General features: G+C 55.9%; 1 protein-coding gene across 1 annotated transcript in view; it reads right to left on the minus strand.

Moving 5' to 3' along the window:
- Positions 1–23,745, minus strand: part of ARRDC1 (arrestin domain containing 1) — a 40,570-nt gene that overhangs the window by 9,334 nt on the left and 7,491 nt on the right. The window contains exon 2 of the mRNA XM_026059768.1: positions 10,629–10,739. Within this exon, the coding sequence (XP_025915553.1) occupies positions 10,629–10,739 (111 nt within the window). The remainder of the gene's footprint in view (positions 1–10,628; positions 10,740–23,745) is intronic.

Raw genomic sequence — 23,745 nt, forward strand, 5'->3', positions numbered from 1 at the left:
CACTGGGAATTTTCCAGTGGCCATGGCAGGCTGGAGAAGTTGGCCCAGGCCCCACAAGCAGGCTGCTGAGAGGGGACTGGAAAAGCCAAGCACCCGGGTCCTACCCACACACGCAGACACTGCACCACATGGCTTCGTTTGCTAGCACGGCTCACCAACAGCCGAGTGCTCATGGAGACCAGCTGAACGCCTGCGTTTCTTGCCATTATTGCAAGCGCAGAGGCTGGTTGAGCCGGTGAGGKCTCTGGTGGGGGACTCATGCCCAGCATGGTCTGGGGGAAAGACAGACAGCAGCACAAGACGTGGGAGTACCCTCAGTCCCAGGTCCAGCTGGGGAGCTCCAACCCAAGCTGTAGGAGTCTTCAGCAGCCCGAAGCAGACATTAAGAGGAGCCTGCTTGCGAGGAAAGCAGACGGGTGTGGTAGTTCAGCACCAGAGCTATTTCTGAGACAAGGGTTAATAAAAATAGATGAGCAAAACCAGAAGATCCTGACCARGATGGAAAGCTCCTATGAAAACATGGGCATGGTCCAGAGCACTTGGCAGTGCGACAAGCCAGCACATTCTGCAGGGAAACCCAGGTCCTGCCCGTGTCCTCTACCAGGGAGGGAGAGAGACAGATATTCAGCAGTAGCCCCAGGCTAAGCCGTTTTCCTCAGCTCCTGCTTGCCTCTCCTGGCAGGAATTCCTCCGGCCCCCGCCTCCACAGGGCGGACACAGTGGAGGCTCCGCATTCGACTTGCTGGGGATCACAAAGCCGTTTCGGGCTTCTGCCACGTGTCTGATGCCTTTGGCAGGTGCAAAGCCGGAGAGCTCAGAGCAGAGTCCCCCCTTCCRCTGGGAAGGGAACAAACAGGGGCTCGATTAAGAGGCAGCAACTACTTTTAAACTCTCCTGCTGGCAACTCCACTCCTAAGGCTGCATTTCCGTTTCTAAGTACCGACTGGTTTTCTTATGATGGGGAAGATCTGCAGTTTCCCTGTCCCAGGCACCCTGCGAGCATGGGCTGAGCAGGGGCGCGGGCTGGCCATGCCCCGACACCCCGGCATCTCTCGTGTGGGCAGCAGCAACAGAAAGGCACCTTCCCACCCTGCGAGGGGAGGCGTGCGGCGCTCGCCCGCGCCCCGGCGCCCCGGGAGGAGGCAGCTTGGCCCAGGCCCTCGCAAGCTTGGACTTGTGTTGCACTTGTGCGACTTGTCCCCCGTAGCCACCCCGACGGCACGTGCCCCACGCTGCCTGCAGTGTCCCGCTGGTTTCACTGCGGGATCCCACACCGGAGGGTCCCCTCAGCGTGCAGAACGAGTAGAGGACCACACCAGCAGCAGGACAGGGCAACATGTGTCCAGTGAGCCACACGCGCCTTGGAGAGATCCCCCAAACCAGGGCTCGTGCAAGCAGGACGCAAAGCCCATGGGAAGCCACTAACTGCTTCTGTCGTCCAGCCCTGAGGGCTCCAAGTAAAGATTCAGGACTTTTAATGTGCTAATTCCCCACCCAAGTTGACTTTGTAAAAGAAACTTTGTTGTTGGCAGCAGACGGAGACAAAAAGGTTTCCTGGGATGGCCACTCCAGCAAGCAGATATTGCCTAGCGTGAGCAACCTTTTCTCGAGCTGCTCCCAAACCGGCAGCTTTTCTGAAGAAAGGTGCTGTGAGAGTCCCTGAAACGGGTCAGCACAGGCTCAGCATCGCACCGGAGGGGTCTCCCGACAGCATCGCGCGGCACGCTGCAGCGCTCCCGAGAGCCGCTTCCAGCTYGCTGCGAGGGGAAAGGGCCGTGCGAGCGAGCACAGCCCTGCTGAGCCATTCCCTCGCGGTTCCCAGAAGCCTGAACAAAGGCCACAGTGTGCTCAGACACAAAAGCTTTTCCTGAAGTTTACAGGCGGCTAAAAATACCTTGAGCAAGCCACCAGGCAGCGGAGGCAGCCGGATTAGCAGGGCTCCGCGATGGGGACGTACCTGCACCAGCCTTTCCTCCAGATAGGAGCCCAGCCAGCAGGGAGCAGCCCCCGCCCGGCCTCTAGAAACATCCTCCCTGCAAATTCCTAAAGGGAAAGAAGTTGCTGCCCCAGACAGTCTGCCACAGCCTGGAAAAAAAAGAAAGAAATTAAAACACCCAGAGAGTAGGAACAGCAAAGACAAGCTAACAGCGTGGCAGGACCGTCTCGCAGCACAGAGCAAAGAACGACTTTGGAGATTTCCCTTCTTGCTTTTGCTGCCAGTGGCGATTTGTCTGGAAACAAAAGGATTCTCCCTTTCCTGGCTCGGCTGTTCCTCTTGATTCCACACTGGGACGGGGGGGGTTGTTTGCTTGTACCCGTGTTTTGGCCTCCCTGACATGGGGGACAAGGGGAGGACTCAGACCATGGCGTGCTGGTAGTGCGCTCAGGCGTCCTGCAGGATCTGGGCACGTTCGCTCTCACGCTGCCTACCTTCACGGGCAGGGGAGGGACGGAGATTTGGGGGTTTGCTCGGGGTCCCATGGGGTCCCCATGGGGTCCCCATGGCAAAGCTCAAGTTGACCATGCACCCCAGGCAGCCACGCAGCTGGATATGCCGTTCTCACCCCCAAAGGTGAGTCGGACCTGAGCCACGAAGGTTTGCGGGTGTTCGCTGCGAACCAGCACCTGCTCCCACCATCCCGCTCAAGGCACAGCGGCATGGGAAAACCCGACACCGTTATAACTACGCGTGGCAGAAATTACCACCCGCCCGGATTTATGCTGTTAAACAAATGAGCTAAGCAGAGATTACTCCACTGAACTACAGTTCAGTTGCTGAAAGGGCTTAAGCTCTTCTCTCACCAGCCCAGCTTCCCCAGCCAACGCTGCCAACTTTCTGCCCAGGCAGAGCAGACGGGCAAGAGGAATTTATCAGCCCTTCAGCACTGCCATTCCTCCAAGAACAACACCGCCAGTTAAGCTGGCGGGCWAGGGCACCGCAAAAGGGAAGCCACCTACCCACATCCACCTGCGTCAGCACGGGGCTAAACGCCAGCCAGCCAAAGGCTGGGAATGTCATTTTCCAGCAGCCTCTGTCCCCGCAGGAGAGCAAGGCAGGGCTTTGGATTAGGATCAGGAGACAACCGCAYGGAAACAAGGAAGCCAGGCCCTACCTGCCATCCACAGCTGGCTTCACAGGGCTGCTCTGCAACCTTCCTGGTCACGCAGGGTCCCTTGCAAAACATTTAGTCTTACAATACAGGTAGGGCCAGATCTACTTGGGCCACAAGTTTGAGCCAGCGCCACAGCAGAGACGGCTGCCAAACGTCTCCTCCTAGGTTTGCACACCCAGCCCCAGCATTTCCTTCCAAAATCCTTGCAAGAGCTTGAAGCTCCATGCATGGAAGTACACACATGCACATCCACGCAGCACAGCAGCCTTTCTGCTACAGGCTAGGCTGACCGTGACCGAAACAGAGCCAGGACCCCCAGGTCGGTGCCAGCRGGGCATGGAACTGGAGAGAAGCCAGAATGGGGTAGGAAGATGCCTTGGTCACTGACGCACAGACGTGACAGACTCGGTCTAGCCTTATTACTCACCCCAACAGAATCTCATGCTCCGATGCACTGGGAGAGACAGTCCAGACGTCTGAGCCCACAGGAGTCTGCAGGGCCAGACACCTGCAGCGGCAGTGTAAGGTAACACACCTCCACCTCTGCCTCACCAGGCTTCGTCCACAGTTAGACTAGGGCTAAAAAAATATATACTCTGCGTATCACCCCCTTCATCCCCCGAAGAGGAGGGTAATATTGCATTATTTGCTATGCAGCCACAACCAGGAGCCTGGAAGACTTCGCTCCACCCCAGGCTCCTGCCCTGACCACCAGCTCTCCTTGCTGGTACCCGCCGAGCAGAAGGCAGCCGGCCCGCTCCCTCCTGCTGCGCGCGCAGATGCGCTGCTGCTCCGGAGCGGGAACGAGGCGAGCCCTTGGAGCGCACGCTTTTTGGGTTTTGTAGTTGAGGAACAGCAGGCCCAGCCATATGGCAGCTTCTCTCGGGCTACTTGGTAGGCGATGCATTAACTGCGCCGGCCAAATCCTCCAGCAAGGAAAGGTACCTGGTGCCTGCCRGTCCCCCTGCCCCTTGCTCGGAGCAATACAAGCTTCCCGCTGCCTGCAAGCGGCCTCCCTCTCCCCGGGGAGGGTGAGCTCCTCGGAGGCTCCGGGCCGGCAGCAGCGCTGCGCACACGCGGCTCAGCTCCCTCCCTCCGAGCCCGACGGGCTCTGCTTCGTGGCAGGGAGCAGGGAACAAGCGGGGTTGTGTCTTGCTCCTTTCGAGCAGAGACTGGGCAGATGTCCCTGCCTCCGCACTGTGCTGCGGGATACCGATTCCTCAGCCCCGGGAAGGAGAAGCGTCGCTCTCGACACAGTCCCGACGGTCCGTCGGCACCCTGCCCTCCCCTCGCCTACCCTTGCAGCCCAGCAAATTGAATATCAGGAGTAAACAAGGAGGTCAGAGCTYTCCTTGCTCCCAGGAGGCTGTATCCGCGGCGTCGGACGGGAAGTATTAGTTTTGCCTGCGCCAGGGCACCTCGGGCAACGCAGGGCCGTTGCAGCGTTAGCGTGAGGACTCCAGCTCGGTCCCCAGTGGATTAAGCTAATACATGGGATGACAAACTGCAGCGAACGAGGGTGAGAGCAAATATTTCCTTGTACCGTCCCTGTAACGAACRCAGGCGCCCTCGGCGGGAGCAGCAGCCAGCAAGCTGACAGCAAGCGCAGCCAAACCGGCCAGAGAAAGACTTCAGCATCCAGCTCTGCTTGGTTTTGCCCAAACGGCAGCTCCGGGGCTACAGGAGAGCAGAGCGAACGGCCGCACCAGCAGCGCGGGAGCAGGGCACCCAGCAGGCTCCGAGCTCCGGTTCAAAGCAGCAGCTTGCTCACACCAGATTTGCACGCACGGAGAACGCAAAGCGGGAACAACCTCCGGCGCTCCGGCATGGCGAGTGCTGCCAAGATAAACCCCGACGTAACGCGGGAGGTACGTGCAGAGGGAGCAAACGCACCAGAAAGCCCAGCGGCTCCTGAGGGGGGAAGGCTCCACTGCTCGCAAATCTCTGCATCAGCAGCTTGCAGCRACATTTTCAATAAATTCGCAGGATCTGACAGAACAGCAAGGCTGCAAAAACCGCCGAGGATTAACAGGGATCTATTGAGGCAAGAAACCGGGAACTGCTGAGGAAGCTGCTGTGATCCAAAGCAATTGCAGGTCCTTCCATGTGGTTTGCCTGGGCTGAATCTGGAGTTTTGCTCCTGAACTCAGCAGCCCAGCACAGACACGAGACAGCGCCCGCGAGTTATTATGGCCTGTCACGGCCCCCGGGTCCCCATCTGCTCCGACCTACCCCGAGGCTGGCTAGGAGCACGGCCTGCCACCTCCTGCCTGYGGAGCGACTCCTGGGCGCCCAACAGAACGAGAGGTCCACGTCTTTTAGCGCCTGCTCAGTCAGATCATTAAATTTATTTTAATCAGGCTGGACGACCGGATCGTCACCCTGYGCCTTCTGCTGGCTGCGAAGCTCTTGCTCCAGGCCAGCAGAGAGCYGCTCCAGGGAAGAGGTGAGGCCCAGCTCCCCGCTTTTAGCTCTTTGTGCGAGAAATACGCCAGCAGAGGAAGCACACGTAGCAGCCAAAAATTCCCTTTGCTGCCTTGTAGCTYGCTAACGTGCTGCCAAAAGCAAGGTCAGCTGGAAATTACAACCGGCTCCCAGCAGGGGTTCAGCTCAGGTGCAAGTAGGATTGAGGGAAAARAAGAAGAAAAAAATAAATCTACCTTTGCATGCACAACCCATCYGCAGGGCAAGGGCTGTGTGCACGGTCTGACGTACGGGATGTCCAAGGAAGAGAGCCCTGCGTGGGTACAGGCGCGYGAAGGACCTGCTCCTCTCCGGCTGAACAAGGCCGGAGCTGCGGCAGGGGAGGGGGAGAGGAGCCGGAGTCTCCGCAGAGCTGAATTACGCCTTTATTCCGGCTCAAGAGAAACATCTCTGTCCGAGCGCGGCGGGGACAAGCGGTGCTATTTTGTCCTCCCTGCAACCGGTGTACTTGATCCGGCAGGTGGGGAGGAGCGGAGGGGAATTAAGGATATAGCCGGAGCTCTATAAAAGCACCTCGCATCGCAAAGCGGTCGCTATTTTGGGGCCTACCTACCTCCTTTCTCATACGATTTACACCCCTAAAAAGCAACCACGGGTGTAATACAAGCGATAGCTGATGCCACGCAGGACTCGCGGCCCCCTCACTTATTTCAGCGCAAGGGCGCGTGGGTGGAGAAGCGCGGAGAGGCTCTTTTAGACGCCTGAAGAGCAATCCAAGTTTCGACAGTTTTGCAAGACTTCCCCCCCGCACCCCGGCACACGTGTGCGTGCTCAAAGTCTCCTTCAAGCTGCTTCGAAGCCCAACTAGAGACGGTTGCTTGGAGAGATCCCAGGTCGCTATTTTTTAATAGAGAGCGAGCGAGGTGCTGCGTTCTTCAGCCCGAGACGCCCCCGAGCACCGGCCTCACGCCAGGGCCCGGCCAAGAGCGCGAGCCGCCGGCCCAAAGACGGGGGAGGCGCGGGACGCGGCGGCGGCAGCATGGCCTTGGAGGCACCTGGGACCCTCCGCGAGCTGCTCGGCTCRGGCTTTTCCTGGAGGGGGGAAAAAACTGCAGCCGGTGCGACTCGGAGGCGAGGCTGCGGCAGGAGACCAGCCCTGAGCGCTCTTCCCTTTCCCGCACGCGTCCGTGCAAATCGGAGGGGGAACAGCACCGCCGCGGCGGGAGAGCAGCCAGAACGGGGGACACCACGTTTCAAAGAGCACAACGTGCGGGGACAGAAAAGTCGTCGGAGGCAGGAACAAATCCCCCCCCGCTTCCTCCGTTCCTTTTGCATTGGTGCTGCCGGGACGCGACGTCCTGCTCGGCAGATAAGGGGCTGCTCCGGCAACGCAGGGCCGCAGCCCCCTACACCCGAACCGCGGCGCTTCAGGCGGCCTTCGGCCTCCCTCCTGTTTGCTTTTCAGGGATGGGAGCGTGGAAGAAGGGCGGACGAGAGCCAGCCCTTACCTGCGGGCATAGGCACGTATTCGCCCTTGGGGGTTTCCGCATATTTTTTCCACGTGCGGCAGGACCGTCCCTTGCGCCGCAGCAGTGTTTGCTCATGGCTGCAATAACCTTTGCTCGCGTCGCTCGCCRCTCTGAGCCTGCGGCCCTCAGCTGCCGGCCGGGACCGAGACGTCACGGGCTGGCGGTGCTGGCAGCGCGTTCCCGCGGGGCTCCTCACTCGGGAACGCTTCCGACTCCCTTTTTAGCACGGCCGGCCTGCCAAGGCCAGGATTGCTGCTGCTATTGCAGCTATGGCAGGAGCACTTTGTGGCGCTGTCCCGGCGTTCCCTCAGCCCCGAGACACGCTGCCGCGGGGCGGGAGCGGTGCTGGCAAGGCTTCGCTTTGCACCAGGCAGGAGGAAGCCCGTCGCCTTCGCCCGGAGCCAGGCACAGCGCAGCTTTAGCATTAAAACTCACCTGCGCCCAGGACTCCTGCCACCACCCATCAGCGAGCACTGCCCAGCTCAACACCCTCCAACCCGAGAACCAGGAGCACAGGCCTGCCTCAGTTTCCCCTCTAAGCTGGGCTTTAGACCCGCAGGGCGTGGAAGCGGGGACAAGGCGCACAGGAAGACGCCCCGGGAGCAGTCACCCACCCGAAAAGCTCAGGGCACGTTTCCCCGGCGGCTGCGGCACCCGAACCGCTTGCTGCGAGGGACGGTTGCGGCTCTCCGCTCCCGTCCTCTCCGGCACACCAGCTCGGACCTCGTGCATGCCCCGTCCCGGAAAGGCACGTTCCCTTGGAGGCCTTGGCAGCTGAGAGCTATTCCCAAGGGGCCCAAAAAAGGCACAGCTGAGTCGGTGCCAAGGGTCCTGCAACGCTGTTTTTGTCAACGAGACTACCGCTTGACATCCCTAACGAATCGCAGCCGCCGTCCCGCTGCACCAGGACCCATCGGGGGAGACAGCCAGCCTCCCGCCGAGACAGGCGCCCGCCGGGAGAGACGCCGAGCAGCAGCCCGCGGCCGCGTCAAGCCGTGCGCCGCTGTTCGGCCGCCCGGCCCAGACACCATCTTCACGAGGAGGACCGCTCGACAGGAGACGGCTACCTTGCTCCCCTGCTCGGCAGGCTGGATCGGCGCCAAGCCGGCGGGCTTTTATTTCAGAATCTGTACAGAGCAGCAGAGCAGTTTCAAGGGACGGCTTCAACGCGGTCTCTCCCGGAGGACTCGGGCCCAAAGGCAGCGCTGACACCACCCCGCTCCCACGCATGCAAGGACACCATCGCTTGCTGCCTCCACGTCCTTGCGGAGGCCAAGCAATCCTGCCCAAACAAGGACACAGGTCAAACAGGCCAATAACTCCTAAGTTTGTACCAGTCACACAATCAACAAATACCCGGCAAGCTCTGCCCTTGGCAGGGAGCCGGTGGTTGTGTCCGCTGCAGCTTTGACACAAGGAGCAGAAGAGGTATCCGGCACGCTGCTCCGGGTTTCTGGTAGCGAGGACTAGGCTTTTCACCATAATTACACTAACTTTGCAAGGCAGGACAGTAACAGCACTTAAGACACCTCAGCTTTTAAGCACAGTGAGGGATCTCCACAGTCCTACAGGACACATTTTTCCTTCGCTGCATTCATTACTTCTCCGATAAGTCATGCACCACTGATTTTTTTACTCTCGCTTGCCTGGAGCTGCATTAGCTCTGGAAGCCTATTCAGCCGGTCTGCTTTGCCTCCATCACACTTCAGGCACGCAACTGGGCAGCTGCCAGCTCCGAGACCCGCTCCCGGGGGGCGGGAGCAGGCCAACGCCAACGCTCCGACCCCAAACACACCGCGCTCAAGTCTCGGGCTCTGGCAGAGTTCACGGTACTGACAGTTGACAAATATCCACACTGAACTGAGCAGGACGCAAAAATCCGGGTCCCAGAAGATTAAGAGCAAAAAGAGCAGGGCTTTCCGTGAAGAGTTTAAGAGCTGGGAATAGCAAATTTTGCAGGGAGGGGTGTCTTTCAACCTCAGGCCTTCAAAGGTGTCACTTCAGCATCACGGAAGTACATAACTATCAATATATTTTCCTTCCTTCCTTCCCAGCCTGGGACAGAACCGCAGTCCACATTTGCCCCAGTAGTCACAGCGATGGCTCCCAAGGACTCACAAGAACTGACTGCCTAAACGGATATTAAAATTTCACAGGGACTGCAAAACTAGGAAGGAGCACACCTGGCTTTTCCCACTCCCACTACAAGGTTCACTTTTGCCACAGCTCAGCTTTACCAGAACTGAACCGACCACAATATCACGGTTTCTCCCCCCACAAAGGATCAAACAGTCAAAACAAAGCCGGAAGGTTCATTTTTCAGTGCACTTGCAGGTTTACAGCTCTCCAAAACTCCGCAATCCAAGTTCACAGCCTCCAGCTCTCAGCTCATTTAAGCTCAATTGCCCGGAGCACCTTATAAAGCCGCTAGGATTTTGCTACCATTCCCATTCACAGCTGGGCTCTTCGGCTGCGATCAGCACCGTTTCCAAAATCAGGCAGGAACGTTGCTCGCTGCCCTCCCAGGCAGTCTAGCCTCCTCCTGCAGCCCCCGGGCTGGGAGCCAAGCCGCGGCGCGAGCCAGCCAGCTGTCTCCCTTCTCCGGGACCTGAGCGAGCAGYGCTCTCTCCGAGTGCTGTAAGGATGAGGTCAGTCTCCCCTCGATGCTGAAAGCTCTGCTTTAAAAACTGCTGAGCAAGCAGGAGCTGCCACTTCAGCTTTACCCGTTTCCTGTTGTTAGGCGAAACAGGATCAGAGGGCACGCTGAACTCTTATTAGCCTGCTCTTCTGCCACACTTGGTGTACGGTTACCACCGTAGCCAGTGCCTTCGGCAGGTGAATACTGGCACCTCTTGGTTTCAGCGGGAGCCAGAGCACAGCATGAATTATTTGTGGTAACGTTGACCTATTTAACAGCAGAAAGGCAGCATTCATTTGAGTCCAGATTCCCTAGAGGCTGCTGGTGTCACTTTACCCTGTGGCATAATACAACCCAGTCGCTATCTCGAGGCATCTCGGCTTGCAGGGTGTGCCCTGGTAACCGTTCTAGGCGGGTCTCTCAACGTTTCTCTTGGAGAGCAAGCAACACCTCCACATCCCCTTCGGTGCAGTCAAACTACTCCTGGCCTGCAACTGGCTTCTGTTGACCAGCCTTGAGCAGGGCTTTGCGGCTTCCAGAGACAACACGCACAGGAAGTGGAGCAGACTGAACCCACAGGGCCTTTGCGCTTGTGGACACCCACCAGCATTGGAGAAGTTGCTGCCGATAGCCCCGTTTCAGCCAGACCAGGGCCAGAGGATGTAAGCAGTGTCTGCAAGGTGGCTGCCAAGTTCTGCAGCCTTTCAGGATGCCTCTCTGCACAGCTCCTTCTAAGCTCTTGTAATTTCTAATATTGGCTCACATCCTTCGTGCGCAGGCCAAGGCAGCCTGCGAAGGGGTATTTCACATCAACAAGATGCTCAAGTCTTGGTGATGCATTTCTGCAGACCATCTTAGAAGCGCCCATCTCCCAGCATGAAACAGCATGGCCACAGATCTCTACTGCTTCCTTGTGAATCTTACCTTTGTCTGCCAGAGACAACGTGCTGTTAAAGTACTGCTCCTCCACGGTCCATGCTGTGTCATTGATCTTGTTAGACACCCCACAGGATCCAACGCAGCTCACCTTGATAGCTGTTAAGAGAAAGCACACACGTAAACACTGGGAGAAAGCAAAAGCTCACGTTCAGACTTGCTTCGAGTGCTGTATGTGGGCCTTATGCCCAGGAACAGAGCTATACTCCCATGGGAGCACAAAAACACAYGCAAGGTGGAAAAAAGGGAGTAGAAAAACCAGGTCACGCTTTCAGTTCAGAGGCACATTTTCCCCTTTGTTACTCTCAGCACTGCTGCACTCTCTGCTACCCTAGTGCTCTTCCCAGCTGTCATCTCCATTAAAGTCTTTCTGTTGGCCTCCTTGCACTGTGAAAAGCCTTAACGGCAGCAATTTCAGCTCCCTGAGACGTAAACCTCTCCCTAGTTTTCTCCCAGATGAAGCAATATCCTCCCAACTTCCRCACCAGCCCCTGCACTCAGGTTGACGGCAGAGGACATCTGTGGCAGCAAAGCCTTCCTACACATTCAGGTGTCCCTGAGCAGACAGCGATGAGCGCACAGACGGCTCTGCAGCCTCCCACCCCACAAGAAGCAGGGCATCCTTCCATCCCTGGGAGGAGGGATGCATTTGGCACAGGCGACRTTGCGCTTGGCTGACTACAGCGGCTAAAGTCAGGTAGCGTCTCTGGGGAGAACGTGGGCTCCAGCTCCGCTCCACTGCTACGGCTGCGAGAGCTGGAGACAGCAGTGCCCATGAAGCAGCGCATCCCGGGGAGGCATCCACCCTCGCAGGAGTGCAGCGAGGAGAGGAAAAGCTGTTAAGTCCTGCTCTACTGGTTTTCTCAAAAAGTCTGCTGGAAGGCAGCTGAAGCGCAGTGAGATTTTTCCCTGAGAGTCCATTACGCCTGCCTCACGCCAGCATTTCAGCCAGCTAGAAAACAACAGCAGAAACAATAAAACTGCTTGTGCTCTTTACACCGGCCTCTCCCAAAACCGAAGGTTCACGCTTCGGATGTACGCTGGGCGGGCTACGCCATTCGGCATTAGCCAGGTTAAACAAGGTTTATAGCCCTGTCCGCAGCAGCGGCGGGGAGTTGGTCTCCTGCACAAGCATTAACAAGCCCAGCTGCTGCTCGAGTTCACAGCCTACCCACCCCCCTACGATACCCCCAGCCCRTGGGAGCCTGTCCCCACGGCCCAGGATCAGTCTCTGCTTCAGAGGATATCGCAGCAGAAACACTTTGCCCCTTAACGCTTGCCCTGCATCAAGAGCTCTGACCGCGTGGGTAAGACCATTGCTTCTCAGCAGCCAGAGAGCACTTCAAGTGAGCGCCTTCCTCTTCCTCTTAGAGATACAGGGCTCACAGCAAAGCTGCGCAGCAAGGCCTGGAAGCATTTGAGATGCCATCTGATCCTCCCAAAGCAAGGAGGGAATTTGAGCTGTCTTCAGGCCTTGTTTTGGGAAAATCATCCCAGAGCTCGCTCTGCACCCTCTCACCGTGGCTTTCAGATGAGCTGCCCAGAAGGTATTTTCACTTAGTCTTGGTAAATTCACAACAGGTCCAAGCTCGGGTGATGACTCTGGATCACAGGGGCAAACAAATGTGACAGACTGGCCTTGTTACAYAGCAAGGGATGCTCTGTGCTGCTACTCCACCCAAGGAGAGGGCAGGCAGACCTACCCCGGCACAAACTGGGCCTTCAGGGTCATCCCAGCGTGAACGCCTCCTCTTCTGATTCTTACCAGGTTTTGTAACAGCTTTAATGGATCTCCCTCACTGGATTTGCCAGGTGAACATTTCCACTTGCAGGAAGGTACCAGGAACTACTAGGCAGACCCATTTCTCCCATCTGCTCTGCTTCCCTGCATTCAAGCAGCATCTCACAGGTCTCTTCCTGGAATGTAGGTGGCCATTCTGCCTTGGCTTAAGAGCCCTACCCCTACTCCACAAGCCTTCTCAACCACGCTTATCTTGCCACCTCCACCCACCTACCCAAACACCGAGAGCTGTAAGTGATGCTGCTTGCAACTACCTGAAACAGTTCTCCAGAGCACCTGCTTTGCCAGTGTGGCCATGTCCTCCACGCTGATTCAAGAAACCCAGATTCAGCCCTCTCTGCAGGGAGAACACACAGTTCTTACTCCTGCCTTCATACGTGCTTTATTACATGCATTCAGACCAAATTGGCTCCTTAGGGCTTAAAGTCTCTGACCCTGCTATGGAGAACAGCCTCTTTCCATCAGATCTGCTGCCACACATGCACAGACCAATTATGAGTTCGAACACCAGAGCCCATCACAAAGTGCTCTTTCATATTTAAGGGCAAGGTATAAACAACTCCAGATGCCAACTCTCATTAATCAAACATGCGGTAGTGAGGCCGACGTGTTGGCTCCCTTGTCTGTGCCTGCGATGCCTTGCTGCCATGCCCAGGGCTCTCCCACCCAGGTGGTTTCTGATGTCCCCACGCTCCAGCACTCCCACATTTTCATACTGGGGATGTGAGTGAGAAAAGTCCAGTGAAGAACTGGAAAACATTTACAGCCTCAAGGAGCAACAGCCACAGAGAAGTTTATAGAATGCCACTGTCTGTTGCAACGCCCAGATAAAGGGATGATGGGCTTTAATTCAAGCCTGTTTGCTGCATTGCAGTGCCCAGGCTTCCTGTTTCCAGGAAGCAGGCAGTTGTACATGTTCAAAAACATACACACACAATGGCTCATTTCCCTTCCCACAGGAGACAGGTATACCAACACTCAAAGGCAGCAGGTTTGCAGCCCAGCTGGCCAACACTCAGTGCCAACCTTTGGTTGCTGTTTCCTGCTGTGATGGTGGGCTCCTCTATAGCCTTCCATTAGGGCTACAAATGGACCATGTCTAACAGCCAGAGGTCTTACTACAGCTAGCTAAGGAGTCCTTCACCTCGGACACAGGAGCTGCCAGCTCCAAGACATCGCAGTTAACCACGGACAATCCAAACCAGCTCAGGCACAGCCAGACAGCATCTAAGAGGAGGGAAGGCCCGGTTCCCTGGAGGGAGTGCGCTGGGGCTCTCAACAGTGCTAATCCTGGACACCCTCGTGGGCAGCCCTCTCTAGCCACGTTCCTAATGGTCACTCACCCTGAGGCAGACCATGGCAATAGCTGTGAACGTGGGTTTCCAGTAGGTCTTTCCTGGTTGCTCTTGTCACGGACTCTTGTCTAAGGGATTATCAGCAAGGAACTACAGACTTTAATCTCCACTGTGCTCTGGGCATCCCTCTGGCACAGACACAACAGGGTCCTGAGGTACCCCAGAGTTTATCTGAAGCTCTCAAATCCCCCACACCTCCTGTTCTGGCTGCTAAACACCAGCTAAGCCAAGAAGGAATAGGGTCCAGCCATCAGGTCCCGCAGGGGCTGAGCACATTCCCACTTACACTGCGGGCATGGTTTTAACCCAGGTATCTCATGCCTTGGTCACAAGAGAGCAATTTAACCCCTCAGCAGTCCCTGTGCTCTTCTGGAACGGCACTGCAGGCCTGGCAGGCCACCCCGGGTGCAGTGCTTTCCTGATGGCCTGCTCGCTAGCCCTGTGCTGCCGTTCCAGATACATTAGGGCAACTGAAGGGGCAAAAAAAGCACCCAAGAACTCCTACGCTCCAGGCAGAAGAGCTTGGAGGCAATTTCACAGCAACAGAAAAACTTTCCCTTCTCCTCTACACTCTCCAAAGCTGTTAGCGTACCGTTACCAGGGATACCAAATCACTGGGACGCAGGACGAGACTCAGAGCAGTTCGGGTTGTAGAGGATTCACCATGGGATGACTTCCCTGAGCATTCTCCAGAAACATGAACTTCCACCCTCTGCCTCACTGACGGAGAGACAGGGCGGACAACAGGTCTGAGCAGACGTGACACCCCCACGGGGTTAGGGCTGGCTGACAACAGCTACAGCACAGATACTTCGAGCCTTGGCTGCATCCTCCAGACTCCAGGAAGGAGCTGGAGGACTCAGCAGATTCCCAGGCCCCCGCAGGCTGGGTGAAGCTGTGGGCTGCGTGTCCAGGGTACCCAGCRTGCCAAGAGCCCTCACCATTTCATCCCAACAGCCACCAATGTCAGAGCAAGTCCATCTTGCAGCTGCAGTCTGGCAGCTGCAGGGCTAAGGTTTCCCCCAATCCATCCAGGAGGTTTCAGAGGCGCCTGGTTCAACAGGTCAAACCATTAATTTTATCCCTAACTAGGTTTTGGAGCAGCTCACCATAAGATCAGCCTCCCCACAAGCATCCTGTGAGCTGGACAGAGCAAGATGCTAGGAATTTGCCTGGCTGTGGGTTTTGGGCTCCCATACACAAAGAGGAGAAGGAACACGGAGCTGCTGACAGGCAGAACCGAGCCACGTGGTCCTGGGGGCAGCTGCGAGCTAAAAATGGAGTCGGCAGGGCAGGTTTGGCAAACTGGCACCATCAGAGCTGCTGCAACTGGAGCCACGTGAGGTGCAAAGCCTGCTAGCTTGAAGCACTGTCAGGAAGCTAAATGCACAAGCTGAGCCTTTCCAAGGCCTCCCTCCGGGCAATCTCTGTGCACAGTTGCATATATAGCAAATAAGAAAGGTTTCTGCATCAGAACAGGCCAATTCCAGTTATTAGAAACCCACCAAGAAAAAAAGGTCTCTGGAATCCAATGCCACCAGTGGCCCCAGTTACCATATTCCTGCTCTCCATTTACCTGGATTGCTTTGAATAAACAAAGAAAAGCCAAAGCACTGGAAAGGGGGAAGGGAAAAGAGGCAAGTGGAGAAGTGAATCAAGAAGCCCCACAGAAGGCAAAGGCCCCTTAACCCCTGCAGTGCCACTGTGTTCATGGGAGCAGGCAGACACGTCATTAGCAATGCACTACAGCACTCGCCAAACACTGGCAATAAAAGGAGACAGCTCAGCCACATCCATCTCTGCACTAAAGTAAAAATAGAGATGCCAAGAGCTGGGCACGTCCGTTTTCTTCAAGGTGATTTAAGGAGAGCAGCCGTAGACCTCGGATTACTTTTCTCTGTTGATCCAGGGAGCTGCCTACCTCAGGGGAGCTGGCAAGAAGAAAGCAAAGGACACGCGTCCCCCTCCCCGTCAGCAACGGGCTGTACACGCGCGTCTCCTCCAGAAGGGCAAGAGCCTTCCTGCTCCCAAAATCTGGTCACGTGCTGAGCAAGCAGTGTCACCTACCATCCGGCACAGGAGACTGCCGTTACTTAACGGCAACAGCACCAGCCCCAGGCACAAGTGACTCGTCTGGGTTCAAGTCCCATCTCTGTCACACACCTACTGCAACACGTATGGGCAGCAGAGGGATGAAGATGACAAACCATGGCTGTTTTAGGTTTCCTTGGGYGAGGAGAGGAAGGCAGCCCATGGGGTGCTGCACAGGGGCAGTCTAAGCACTGCACCCCTCAACAAAAAGCAGCTACGGCGGTTGGGGCCGGCGGCTGTTGCATTTGGTGGTGGCTTACACAGGACGAGGGCGCTGGCCCATTAGCACGTCCCCACCATCGTCCTGGAGTTTCCCCTTCCTCCACTGCTGCAAGGGCAGCTGAAGAGCTGACAACCGAGCTCTGAACAGTCCGTTACAACAGCCCTGGATGTTTGCCAGCTGCAGCCTACCCAAGCCAGCRTACGGCCTCAACCGTGTCTTGAGCGGATTCACAGACTTCAGCTGCCCGTGCTGCAGGGAATCGGGTGTCCTGCCTTGCGAGCGCAGGCCGAGATGGACTGCAAAGCTACCCCACTTTGTCCACACCGACTGCACACAGCGCAAGCAACTGGGACACGCGTTTGTAAGGGGCTCAAAGGATACCCCAGAGATTGAGACGTCCTTCAGAAAAGCGCATTTCTTGCAAGAGCTGTTTCTAGGCCTTGCTGGTGGTGGCCACCCAACTCCTAGCAAGGCAGCTATGGTATCAAAAACGAGGTAACAGTGCACAAGACTCCCCATTGAGGACAGCTCCCTGCAGGAGATGGGAAAGGTYCAGAGCTCCAGTACCAGCATGCAGCAGCACTTTCCTGCTAGACTCTTGCAAAAGGACTTGTGCATGTGTGGATCCAGATAATAGGGGGAGTAATGAGGGAATTAAGTGCTGTGGGAGACTAGCAAGTCTGCATCAGATAGGTCTTCATTTCATGGAAACCAGCCAAGATCAGCTGGAGCCCCTTTTCCTCACCCCTCTCCATCAGAGCAGCGGCAGGCAGCTATCACCATGTTTTAATTAGCTTCTCTCAAGCTGCAGAGCCCAAGAACCTCCCATGCGCTGGTAACCCACCACCCCTCTTCTCCTGCTCAGCAAGCTGGAGAGGCCAAAAATAGCCTCAGCCAAGGCCCCACGAGAAAGAGGTGACAAACAGCCCTGAGCACCGGCCACTCCCCAATCAATGAGGAGGGGGCAGCAGCTCCCCCTGCATCGATGCGCTCTCTAGGCAACAGCGCATCTGGGTCCTGTCACTTCAGGGAGGGGAAGTGAGGTCCACAGCTGACCACAGCCATCGACCAAGAGTCCTTCCCTGTTCTTGGCCCCAGCCAAGAGCGCACGAGTCTGCCACCCCCACCGAGGCGGGTGCTCAGGCCTCGAGGCTGGGCTGTCAGAAGCACAGGTCTTCTCCCAGCTGCGCTAGGCTCAGCAGGCTATGGTGAAGCTGCAATGGTGTGGCATGGTCCCCGTCGTGGGGCAAGTGCTCACCAGGCTAACATGTACGGGATTTGGGCAGGGGATGAGGAAGACAGGTCACATTTAGCCCAGGCCTCAGGAAAGTCTGCATCTGACTTCCACCAGTGCAAACAGCTCTGCTGTGACCCACATGCCCACCAGCTCACATTGAAGACCTTGCTTCAGGAGGGATCTTTTCCCCTCAGCCAGTGTCCTTGGTTCCAGAAAACAAAAGCCTGCTCTGAAGAGATAACACTGCTTCAAGGCCATTTCCCAGAACCACCTCTACAAGCAGCACCACAACTTCCCCTCAGAGCAACTCTTTTTGGGTGCAAGAGACGAAGATCACGCATTTTGTCATGCCCCAAGACCTTCTGGCCCCATTAATCTCCAGCCTGGAATCTAGATGGAAAGCCTGAGAGGCAGCAAGCCCTGCAGAGAGAACAAGTTACCCTCAACCAGTTTGTGGAGACAGGATTATTCCTAGAAAAGCTCTATGAAAAGCAGACGCCAAGGAAGCTTCGAGCACAAAAGGGGCACGATGAGGCCTTTGTACTGATTTGCTTTCATGCAGACAGACACTGGTACAACCTCAGGCACAAAAGGCTCATGCCCTCCTCCTCTAAAAGCACGAGGGAAGTCTAGGTCACAAGACGTGCTACTCCCCTCTGGCCTCCAGCCCTCATGTGTAAATACACTGAGACGCTACTAATTAAACCAACAGCTCCTAATTAATTCTCAGCTGTCCTAATCCTTTGAGGTCTATCCTGTCATTTCCCAAGACACAAATTGTCTTGGGCACTTCACAAGACAGTGATGGAAGAGGTCAGCTTACATTAAAAGCTGGAGGCAGCAGCGGATTTGGCACAAAGTTAAGGATTGTCTGGAGAGGTTTCTATTTTCTTCCTTCCCCGAAGTTTGGTGCAGGGGCAAGAAGAGAATTAAGCCTCTAACTGTGGGAGAAAAGCAAAGCCCTGTACTCTCCAGAGCTCCTTAGAAATGCAGATCTTGCTTCCCATCTCAAATCAAACAGGTCCCAGGAGCTGACTTGTCTGAAGCTGACACATATCTAGCAGCATTTGCCACACCAATAACAGCCTCCGGCACATGGGAGACCTTGGACACAGCTCCTCGCAGCCTGGGGGGAAAGTCTCCAACGCGCCAAGCCAGCCCATCACACAAGTCACAAACGCCGCTTTCTCCTCAGAGACTGTGGACAGGCTCCAAGTGACAACACAGTCATTGCTACGGTCCGACCCATCTTTGCCCCTCCACTGCTTCATCACTTCTGGCCAGAATGGGCAAAGCTCCCCCCATGCACAAGCCCAGGTCAGGCTCTGGGACCACCCCTGCAGCCCCTTCCTTCCAGAGTGGGGAGAGACAAGGACTTTACCATTTAGTCTCCAGGAGTGAGATTGGCTGCTCAATCATTCCTTCCCCAGGCTGGCACTCACCATCTGCACCCTGTGATAGACTGAACCAGCCAAATCACTCACAGCAGCTGGAAGGGACAATCCCTCCCTTCCTGGCCCTGAACTTTTCATGAGCCAGTTTCCAAGGCAGCAGAGCCAGTCCTGTACTCCCAAGCTCAGCAAGACCAGTCCCGAGAGCCAGGTTTGCCTGTTCCTCTTGGCTGTAGCAACAGGGCTGTATTGGCCTGCTATCAAGCCAAGACAGGAGAACTGATAAGGCAGAGTCATGCCATGAACAAGATGTGGCCAGCACACAATCCCTGTTGTCCACATACAGCAAAGGAAAAAGGAGAAGAAAAGAGGTCTAAAGCACTCACTAAACCCAGTTGCGAAGGGTTATGGGTGTGGGGGACAAACCAACAACTCTGTCCTCTCCATCTTTTTGGCTGGGGAAAGAACTGCATCAGATGCTCAGATCAGGAAGGAGCAGAAGAGCTGTTTGCTGGAAGGGCCAACACACCTGGGATGCCCAGGAGGGAACCAGGATGGCACATGTGCTCTTGTGGCTACACACGTGAGACAGGGCCCTCCACAGTCCCGCTTAGCAGACCCAGCAGGTGCTCCGTGCTTAGAGCGGTCTCGAATCGCCCTTGCCATGGAGACAGATCATGACCATTTCACCATTTCTGCTCTTTGCGACACTGCTGCGAGAAGGTCAACATGTTTCCTCAATCCTAAATAAATGAGTCAGCTTTCCAGGTAATATCTCCATGCTAAAAGGATGTTCTTGTTTCAGCAAATGCTGAAGTCTCAGAAGAGAGACTTGGCAGGTTGTGTGCCTGCACAGAAGCAGAACGGCATCTTGGCCAAGTCCTCTCCCAGTCAGGCTGATCCTCTCCCATCTGCAAGCATTTTCTTCTATCACAGAGATTGAGAGCAACAGGGAAACCTGCATTTTCCACCCCTTCTCCAAAATCAGGAGTCTGTGTACATCCCAAGGGAAAAAGTGAACTGTTGGGCTCCTGTTTAGGACAAACTTCTGTTTAAACCAAAGGCTTTTCTCCTGTACAAAGCTGACAGGTTTATTTATAGCATCACAGAGTTTTATCGGCACTCAGGCTGCCCTCGGAGGACGGGGGTCATCTTGAACATCTGGAACAAAATCCCCCTGGTTGATCGTGTTTAACAAGTCTGTCTTTGCACACGTCGGGCTGGGGAGGAAAACTCAAGAGTGAACAAGGCCACACGGACTGCGGAAGGGGGGGGAACAGCAGCATACCACAAAATTTGTGCTTTGGCTCTGTACGCCCTGCTGCCAAAGGCAACCGCAGTTCCTTAGCAACAGACACAAGCAACAGGCACGAAGCACGCTGCAGCATCCGCCGCCGCATCCGCACACCGGGTCCAGCGGAGGCTCCRGCCAGCCCCGAGCCCTGCGCAATTGCCCTGGCACAGCCATCTCGCTACTCAGCAAACACCCTGCAGAAAGGGCTCCCCCAGCTCCCTCTTTCCCCCAAACCACCTCTTGCAAAAAAGAGCGAGTTTTTTTATTTTTAAGCTGCAGGCGGACGTAGCTCCCGCTGCTGTGCCACCCCAAGAGACTGGGAAGGAAGGTGGGAGGAGTGGGTGTCCGTGGCTACTGCAAGGGCAATCATACCCTAACACCCAGGCAGCRCGGAGGCCGCGCACGTGGGTCTGGTGTGGGTGTCCAGCTGCACGACTAGCTCCCCCCTTACCATGCACCTACTCCAACCCTCCTGCTGGGTGCACAGGCGCAAGGCCTGCAACCAGCACACTCACAGCCAAAAACAGCAGCCCCGACTGGATTTGGGACAGGCAGTATTCCTAGATCATGGCTTACGAGGAAGTGGGGAAGGAGGAAAGCAGTACCTGGGACCAATTTTGGAAGCCCAACCTCGTGCCCCATCTCAAACACAGCATGGCCCAGCAGATGCGTGGGCTGCACACAGCACCTCCTGCAGCACATGGGATGGGAGCCCACCATCCTGGCACTCGAGTCCTCATGCACAGAGTGACAGGGCACCAACCACCACGTCCTAAGGGACGYGTCTCTTCCTTCTGAACCAGGACGACACATGCAGACACCCCTGAATGCAGGGAACAGTCGGATCAGACGGGAGCACAGGAGGCACTGCAGAAAGTTAAGTATTTGGCTTTCAGAGACAGCTCTCACAGCTCACTGTTAAAATCTCCCTGCCAGCCACCCACTTTGGCTGCACTGCCAGGATTTGCAGCCTCCTCTCCCAATACCCAGCGCTGAGTGTCGGGAGGGAGACACAGAGAAGCTGCAGATGAGCAGAAGGCTGGAGGGGATAGCGGAGTCATTTCAGGCACTTCTCCGCTCCGAGGCGCAATGCCAACTTCCAGTCTCAAGAAATCTTCCTTTCTACTTATCAGGCCAGAAATTCAGAGAGGTAAATTCTGATCTATTTTGAGACTAACACGCCTGCTCTCCTTCTAGAGCTGCGCTTGAGAGTCCCTTCTGTCACCCCATCCAGAAGGGAGCAGGTTGTTTCCACCACGACAAGACAGAGCTCCAGGTAGGGCTTTCCTGTGATTTACAACAGGAATCACGCGCCGGGTCAGAGCTGCTCAGTTCGTTACCCAGCCGATCCCAGCAAACAACGTGACTGAGGTCTGCTCGGCAGCAGGAGGCCCCAGGCAAACGCGCTGCGAGGCACCAGTATCACAACACCTTGTTTAAGGAAGCACCGCGTCCGCTGCCAGTGCCTCGGCTCGCTCTTCCTTGCCCTCCTTCCTGCATAACGCTCCGTATAGCTTGGTATGGCCCAGCTCCTCGTCTCACCCTCGCCCTGCTGCCGGGWGCAGACACAGCACGTGACATCCGCCTCTGCTGGGCTGCACGTCGCCTTCCAGTCCCAGCACCGCTGAGCGGCGAATGCTGGGAATATGGCCAGGAGCAGAGACACCTCATATTTAGGATCTCAGTAAGGTCTGGGCAAGATATACTTGTGACCCCCTGTACATCTTAATTTACAGTCATTACTTCTCGGGGAACTTGGGCGACTTAAACTGGCTTCTGTGGGCTTTGGGCAACTTGCATTTAAGTAACCTATGCTCTTCAAAGCAGCACAGGGCTGCACACACACAAACGGTCAGAGCACCCCAAGCTTCGGGGTTTGGCCCCTCGAACAGCCCCGTGGGAGGGAAACGCAAGTCCCACGTGCCCCACGTACAGCCAGACAAGTGGCGCCGAGCCAGCGCTCGCCCAAGCTCCCGGGAATGCTGACAGACGCCAGGACCTGCCAGCACTCAACACTTTGAGGCAGACTGTGGCCTAGCTGACTAGTCTGAGCAGTGCTAAAACAGAAGAGAGGAACCACTTTTTTTTTTTTTTATAGCTTGCCCAGAAAGAAATAGGTTTCCACCCGGCACTTAGCACTACTTTAAGCCAGAGCAGTTAAGATATTCTGATGTACTCGACTTCCCCGTCTAAAAAAGGAAGAACTAGACAGGAAAACCCACCTCATTCTAACCACACCAAAGGTCTCAGGAGACATTTGCGAGGTGCTTGAAGACCGGTCAGGTCCATGCCATAACAAACTGCTCCTTTAAACTCGTTACCCCTTCAGTGTTTTTCCCCTGCAAGCACAAAGCGAGACACCTTATCCCATCTACCTGGCAGAACAAGCCAGCTATTCACCCAGCCCAAGAGATCCGCAATAACCAGCCGGGCAGGCAGAGCCCTCTGATGTCCTGGGAACACACGCTGGTTCGTGACCACCGCCAGCTCCGCTCTGTTCTTCCCACACCCTGCAGCAGGTTTAATGAACTCTCCCCCTCAGACACTCACTCTTCACCTGCATCTCCGGTCGCGGGAGCGTCCCCCCTCCGAGCTCGGCGCAAAGCCACTGCAGGCAGATAAACGGCTGCCTGATCAGGTTTCTCCGCTTACCACAAAGAGGTTGATTCACCAGGGCCTACTCCCTTTTCAGGCTCTTTCTAAATAAAGGCTTCAAAGAGTTCTGGAAATTCATGCTTAACAGGCTTACTGTAATGCCAGCGCACAACAGCTCCTCTGGGCCAGACTCCACTGCAGGACCGAATCTGGCTTGTTTTCTTTTGGGACTCTCAGGTACACTTTTTCCAGGAGTTGAGGCTGGAGCAACTCCTGTTGGTTGATGCTCATTTCAGCACATCCTCACTGTCACCCAAAACACTGGCAGACACAGGTCACCAGGTCTTCTCAGCAACAATCGGTCCTGCAGGCGCAACACAGGCACTCAGGAGGAGAGGTGACGGTCCTCCACCCCCTCCTGGAGCTCAAGGGACACTCCTGGTCCTGAACTCTCCAGGACTCTCTCCCTGTGCTTGAAGAGATGAGTAGCCACCTGACAAAAAGTCAGCTCAATACTCAGTTGGCCAAAGAAAGGTCTCTAACAGGCTGAACACCCCCCCCCCTCAACACACACACACGCTTTGGACTGAAATAATTCAGCACGGACAATATTGCTATAACCAGGCATCTTGAGTGGGCCTCCATCTCCAGGGTGCTGGTGAGAAGGACTAAAGAAGCAAGTTCACGACTTTTCAGACATCCTGAAAACAACTGTTTCGATGCGAGAGGTTGGAGCTCATGTACAGGAAAAGACGACAACAGCGTCGCAATGAGCAACTGCACAAAATTCTGCGTTCACCTGCCCTGCTGCGCTCCTCCAGGCAGACTCACAAGTCAGCAGCTAGGATTTGCTGAGACACCTCCAGATGATTTAGCACTGCTGCTGCTCCCAAGCACGAGCCTGGAGCCAGCTCACCTCCTCCTAACAGAGGAGGTTGTAAGTGGCCTTTCCTGAACAGCCCTATTTATAAGCAATAAAGCAAGCTTGCACTTAGTGAGTCTTCATTATACGCGTGTACCCGTGTGTAGCTAGGTTCTGCTGTTGGGGCAGGGAGGCAACAAAGCGTGGGATGGCGCCACGGGAGATCCCAGCCACCTTGTGTCACGTGCGCGCTCCT

Source organism: Apteryx rowi, unplaced genomic scaffold (genome assembly GCF_003343035.1).
Source record: "Apteryx rowi isolate R43461 unplaced genomic scaffold, aptRow1 scaffold_16, whole genome shotgun sequence".
Classification (NCBI taxonomy): Eukaryota; Metazoa; Chordata; class Aves; order Apterygiformes; family Apterygidae; genus Apteryx; species Apteryx rowi.